At 39.0% G+C, this 6968-nt stretch overlaps 1 protein-coding gene across 3 annotated transcripts in view; it reads right to left on the bottom strand.

The window, feature by feature from the left end:
• Positions 1 to 2509: 2509 nt before the first annotated feature.
• SLC39A9 (solute carrier family 39 member 9) overlaps positions 2510 to 6968 on the bottom strand; it is a 40059-nt gene continuing 35600 nt past the window's right edge. For all 3 annotated transcript variants that reach the window (XM_025205970.1, XM_006025185.3, XM_025205971.1), the window contains one exon: positions 2510 to 3741. In XM_025205970.1, the coding sequence (XP_025061755.1) occupies positions 3511 to 3741 (231 nt within the window). In that variant the 3' untranslated portion in view covers positions 2510 to 3510. The remainder of the gene's footprint in view (positions 3742 to 6968) is intronic.

Consider the following 6968-nt stretch of genomic DNA (forward strand, 5'->3'; position numbering starts at 1 on the left):
AGATTTCATGGTTGGGGGAGAGAGCTGCAGAAGGAAATGGTGCGTGCCAATCATTTACAATGCTATTAACTGTATCAACTACCGCTGCCAACATGACTGAAAGGCCATGAAGAGATGGAGACAAAGATGGAGAGTGAGGAAGAAATGATCTGCACCCAAGTCTCCTGAGGAGTGGTATCTGTATGTACGAGACCCTCGTTTTATTGTGGCTGATGGGGAAGAAGGAAGAGGATAGGATTAAGGTTGTTTTATCTAATTCCCATTTAAAAGAAACCCCATGCCCTCCCCCTCCAAAACAAACAAACCAACCAACCAAAACACCTTAATTATTGGGAGTTACAATTAGCATGTTTGGTCTCTTGGGATCAATGAAACTACGTTCTGCTACATCATCAAAACTCCTCTGATGTGGAAATCTCAGCCATATAACTGCAAACACAGGAATACAGGCAGCCAAAACAAAGTAGTTACTTCTAAGTAGAAAAAAAAGAAGTTTTATATCACTTAGTCAAAGGCCTAGTGAAACTGAACATTACTGGACTTCCTATGCACTGTTCTGTCAACATTTTAAGTTTAGGAGTCCTTCTTAGTCTTGTGCTGTTAAATCTTGGACAAGACTGCTTACTACTCTAGTCTCTCAAACTTATTTTGTACAATATTAAGATGAGCATTATTATTTCTGGCTGCTGTCCCAGAAGCTGCAGACATGAACTTATGAAGGGTCAGTGGAAAGAAGTCCAACAAAACCCCTCAGCAGTGTTAGAAGGATAACACTGTGATTTAATCTGTCAAAAGCTAGGCTAAATGTTGTATCATCAATATTCAATGGTCCAGTATGGAAAGGTTCTAGCTGAATGCTTCAGCCCTGTAGCAAAAGATGCTAAACGGGACCCCTGCCTACAATGGATGCATGGGGTTCTGAACATTATGATGATGTAACACACAATAGTGCCTGAAGGCAAACATGGATGTTGAAATCACAATGCTAATTCAACTGTAAGTATTACTGCTGGAAAAAATAGAGGTGAACTGTGTGAGGCTCTATCCCAAAAATTACTATAAAAATGTCATCAGGGAGATTTTCACTCTCTCAACTCCAGATCAAATTTTCCTGTTTAAATTATTTTTTCCCCCTGGCAGCTGCCCACCATGCAAACTCACTCTGAGATCTAAAATTAAATCAAGGTCTTTACAGTAGAAATGATAGGATGGATGCAATCAATGTTCTGCAAACAATGTTATGCCCTCAGTGACATCTATACACCATGACTACACTTAATGGATTTGCACAGGCTTACAAGTTGCATTTATACAATTGTGTTTGTGCCCAAGAAATATAATCCAGCTCTATGCCATAGCTGTGTTGGGTTTTTTTTCAGGACTAACTGAAAAGGCTAGGTTTGTATGCGTCACCTGAGAAAATAACTGAATGAATACGAATACATACACACACACACACTCATTTCCTCTCTCTATGTATATATAAACGTATAGGAAAAAGATCTGGTCAGTAAGGCATTGCTATTTTTGCAGTGTCTCTCGTAAAATAGAACTATGCTTTAAAGCTCTAGTGTCACATGCCATCACTTAGGCCTAATACATTTAAAATGGGAAAAAAATAATCCCATAAAACTAATTTTAAAGGTAGCCTACTCATTTTCCTCCCACAAAACTAATTTTAAAGGTAGCCTACTCATTTTGCATTCAATTTTAAATACATCTTTATATAATAAGAAACAACCCAAGAAACAGTAACCATCAGTAAAGTCTGATTCTGGATTACTGCTGTGCTGTTACTAAGCCAATGGACAGAGTGATCCCTAGTTAATATAACAAATCCTGTTCCAAGAACCATGCTGATATCCACCGCTGAGCCAGGAGATAATGGGGACAATGACAAAAAAGTAAAATCAGAGTGATGCTGGCCTATACACCATAAGAAACAGATGGCATAACAGAGGCACACATTTTTACCTGGAAACAATAAATGCTCAGAGAAAGCAGTTATTTCAAGCTTTAAAGATTTGTTTAAAAGAATTTAAAATATATAAGAACTGGAAAACATTTGGCCACACTGATCTTTAAAAACAGTAGATTCAAATTAGAGATTAAAATAAGTACAACTTAAAGTATTTTTTAAGGGTGTGTATTCAAACTGCAAAATCTCAAATGTTCTGTACCTTTTAGGCACAGTAGTTACTGAGATGCCCCTTTTTTGCATTAGAAAAAAAGAAAGCTGTCTGACAAGAGATGGCATTTCTTGGAAAGGAAGGAATGTTATCTTGCAACTGCAATGGGGCAACAGCATCAGCAGATAGCACAGAGTCCCTGAATTGTATCTCTAAAACCATCAGTAAGTGGTGGTCGTAACACTCTAAGGAAAGTTAGAAGAGGCATGACTGTAACAGGTTCTTAGGGGGAAAATAATTTGTTGTTTGTGAGCATTAAGACTATACAAACTGCTTTCAGCATGCTTTGTCAATATGCAGAGTCAATGTTTAACCCAAAATTTTGTTTTGTTAACCGTAATACTTTTATTTAATGAAAAAATCCAAACGGCACTGGTTTCAGTGGTTCAACATTTAAAAAAAAAAATTAGCTAGTATAGGTCCTCTCTCTCAATGGTTACTCCCATCCGTTATCCATTTCCCAGCACATAGAGCAGCTTGATTTCAAGAGACACCAGTACCAGGTGTCCAATTCTGTATATAATTTTGGTTTCTACTCTTCATGGACATGGTAGGAAATCTTCTTCCAAAACGCACTTCCCCTTTTGTCTTTAAAGTAACTAACCACTGCATAAACCACGCAAAACAGAACACTTCTTTGTTTCTTTGTGTGTTCATATAGGGAATATGAATGCAGACTTCATTTGCACTTTAACTAGCTGAATTTTCATTTCCAAGACTTTTTCCTAAACTTTTTCCAATAATGCTTTCTCCAATCATCAGTATTTGTTAGAATAACAGCACTGCCCAGAAGTTTGAGTACTTTACCTTTACAGCACAGTTTGCAGCACTGATATTACAAGGACCACCAGTTAGTGACATATCAGGACCACATAAAAAAAATAGTAGGGGCGGTTCCCCTATTTCACTGGTAAGAAGATTTCAACATATTAAAAAGGCAGCAATTCATTGTTTGACTCTCAACTGCAGAAGCTGAGTTACAGAATACTTTGGTGATTGCAACTTCACGATGTGCCACTAAATTCTTCCCCACTCACCTTTCTTAAAATCCAAATTCCATCTTCCCTGAGAAAGGGCCAGAAGTAAAAATTAAAATAGCAAGCGTCTTAAGAAAAGAAAGTTACAGAGAATTTATGTCTGGCTGCCAAAGTATTTTTACTACACTAAAAGCTTCCCCGGAATTCCTCATTTTGGAATCAAGCTTCCCTCTGAACTCCATAGTGTAGATGGGGTGGACGATGGTGTGAGACAACAATGAAGAGAGCAGCTGACATTTAATGCTCTCACCAGATTGAAGAGGAAAACAATGGACTTTGAACCTTTAGTGCTGGTGCCCAATGGACAAAACTAAAGGAATGAGGCAACCCAGGACTAGGGCTGCCACCTCCAGGCGGCTGAGTCCTTTCCCTCCAGCTGATTCAGGTTTGTGGCTGTGGCCCATTCCTCCAACCTCTGGGAGGACATGCACCGTGGCAACATAAAGAAAAGTCCCAGCAGAGAAAAGCATGGCAACTCCGGTGGCATTGACTTCTGAAAGTGCTTCTTTGCTGCTCTGTGGAACAGAAAGAGGAGGGAAAGTATATGAACGTGAATCCAAACTCAGCCAATATATAATAGAAGCCACTAACATCCATACCCCTTCTATTAATTTGTATAATTTCCAAAGTAACTTAAAAAAAACCTCACATTTTTGTCTGAAGATATTTAATGATTTATATTATTTCCAACTAATATCTGAAAATATAAAAACTGAAAAAGACTAGAGGAACATTTTTCTCCTTCTTTACTTTGTGCATTTGATAACACTGTATAGGTGAGAATTTTAAAGCAAGCAATTATCCCTGTTTGAGTCTTTCACACAGCTACAGGGAAAAAATATGTATTTTTAAAAAATAGGCAAAACAGATTTTTAAACCATTAAATTTGGAAAGAAGCGCTTAGGACCAATTACATTTCAAGTTCACCTTTAGTTTTTAAAGGCCTTGTTCTAACCTCAGTAGTTTAAGGAACATTCTTGAAGTGACCAGCAAAACAATAGTTCCAGGTACTGGTTGCTGCACTTCATTTATAGACAAGACAGTGTACACCTTCCAGGGGTTTTATATAATTTGATTACATCAATGGAATAGATCTTAGAAGTTAAGAACATACTGCTCAAGAATCTACCATCTATTTCTTTTATTTTAGTACACCTCTACACTTATATAGGAGCTTCTGCCAAATTAGAATCATGTACAGTACTGAAGTGATCCAGATTTGAAAAGCTTCAAATTGAAGCGGACTTTTGAGTGCTTCAAATGCACATTTGTCCAGGGCCTTTGAGAAGATTCAAACCCCTTAAAATCCAGTTGCTCACATCTATACTGATCTATTGGATCTACTGATCTGAAATAGGAACAGCACTAAGCATTTGCCAATATATTCAAGTTATATACATTTTGAGTTAGCCTCTAACAATTGAGCTTCATTTTGAGGGGAAAAGAACAGCGTTTATTTTGTTTGTAGTTCATAAGCAATATCTGAAGACATGTATAATAACCTAATCAGATTCACACGTTCTGCCCTCTAAGGAATAATGTTAAAACTTCTGTGTTGCAGGTATATATTCGTACATGTAAATCTATGTAATGCAAATTGGTTAAAACAAACAAGTCAGGCTTGACTTAATGAATCTCCTGCTCAAGTGTCTGTTTGCTTGAGCCAGATCCTTGGGGGAGACTGGATGCCTACAGTGAAAAACTGTTTGAGCTTGCAGCTCTACCAATCAAGACCTTATGAAGAAAAATAATGTTTCTGTTTTTGGGGTTTAAAAACAAAACAAAACAGAAAAGAAAAACCCCCCGAGTGTTTAGATGCAAGCCAATTTGAACGTCTGGACTGCTAGAGGCAAGAATCCACACCCTAGGGGAGGCACAGCAGACGGAGCAGTGGATTGGGAGTGAGGATTCCCATGATCCCCTTTCCCCTTTTTAAAGGACCTCGGGGACTGCAGCACATGAGAGACTCTTAGAGGAAAAGTACTACCAAAATACGAAGTATTAACAACAGCCTAAGTATGCAGATGTGTCGTGCTCATGTTCAGCAGCGAGACCAACCTGTACTTTGGGTGGAATTCTGCTACTGAACTAAGTCACTCACTGTAAGTATTGCTGTACTATCAAGTAATTTTAAAGTCTTGTTTTCACTCAAAAAGGAAACCAGCCCCACTCTTAAGCGAAGTCTCCATTTGGGGTATCCCATTTTTATTATTCAATATATTTTGTGCTTCCCCTAAAGTTTTGATGTGTTGCAGAGGCTTGTACAAACAACACAAAGAACTGAGGAAAAGCTAGAAGTTTTGGCATCATTTGAGGCCTGTGTCAACTTCAGAGGAAAAAGGGGGTGGCATCAATGTGAAGCTCTGAGTACAAGGGGATGCATCTCTTGTTTCTTTCTCTCTTATGAAACTCTTGTTTTTATTGCAGAAGTAATGATTATTCCTATCAAGGAGGTGGGTCTTGACATCTCTACTCCAGCAACCCTTAACAATGATAGCCATTCTGCTGCCATAATATCACCCACTGAATCCAATATGAAATGGAGACAGCATTGTAGGGACATGGCTGAGTGCCTAGGGTAAAGCAGAAGTGGTGACTTCTGGCTGTTGACACAATTGCAGCTGCCAGCAGACACTTTTTTCACTCTTCCCTCCGTCTGAAGTCAACACCTAGGGCAGTTGCCCCTATTAGCCCCCCTAGTTACAACACTGAAAGGAGAAGCCCATTAGCTAAGTGTTTACACTACAATGATGAGCAGAGTAATAGTTAACCTTGACATTATCATTACATTTTAAAAAGCAGTGCATTAAAAATGAACAGAGGTAGACTCCCACATATTTAGCATATCTGTTTGCAGGCTCAGGAGAGCAACAAATCCATATTTGCCTGCTTAGTTGTGCAAATTTAGGAGTAGACAAATAGCTTAAAATAAAGACTTCAATTTCAGTCTGTAGCAGAGGCAGGCAGTTATTTTGGGCGGAGGGCCGCTTACCTAGTTTTGGCAGGCTGTCAAGGGCCACATGGGTAGCCCCGCCCCTTGACAGGCGCTGTGACAGCTGAAATTATGTCTGCGAGATAAAAGTGCTTGCTGAAAGCTCTGTGAAAGTTAGACCAAGTGTTTTTCTGTCATTTGTTCAGATATTAAGCTATATGTTGTTATTAAGAGCCTAATTAAAGTCAAAGATTAGTGAGGCCTTGTATGTAGTAAGGCCTAGTAAATTTAACAAAGCCTTGTAGAAGTAGTAGTAGGCCCTGTGGCATAGTAAAAATTAACCTTATCAGAAGAATGCAAGGTTTGTACTGCTATTGGCTAAAAATAATTACAATGGGAGAATCTGGATGGCTGTAAGTTATCAGCATAGCTCAGAAGTTATAAGTTGGCTGGCACATCCGGAAATCATTAGAAGGAAGATGCAGCTCTGTAAAAGAAGCTACTGATTTAAAATTAGCTGCTGACCTGGATCAGTGGGCCAGTGGATCTCGAGGACTGAATACCAGGGTCCTACCCAGTACCCCTTGGACAGCGCTAATCAGGGACACCTGACTTCACTGAGCTTTGTGGGAGAGGAACTTGTCGTACATCAGGCATCAGAGGGGACTGCCGATAAGTTGCCAACACAAATTGTTATTGTCTGTCTTATTCTACTATGCGTAGTCATGTTTTTGTTAAGTCAATAAACCTTTCTTACCTTTTACCCCTGACCACACACACAATCCCGAACCCTCCACAGGCGGCTGGGAC

Source organism: Alligator sinensis, unplaced genomic scaffold (genome assembly GCF_000455745.1).
Source record: "Alligator sinensis unplaced genomic scaffold, ASM45574v1 scaffold768_3, whole genome shotgun sequence".
Taxonomy (NCBI): Eukaryota; Metazoa; Chordata; order Crocodylia; family Alligatoridae; genus Alligator; species Alligator sinensis.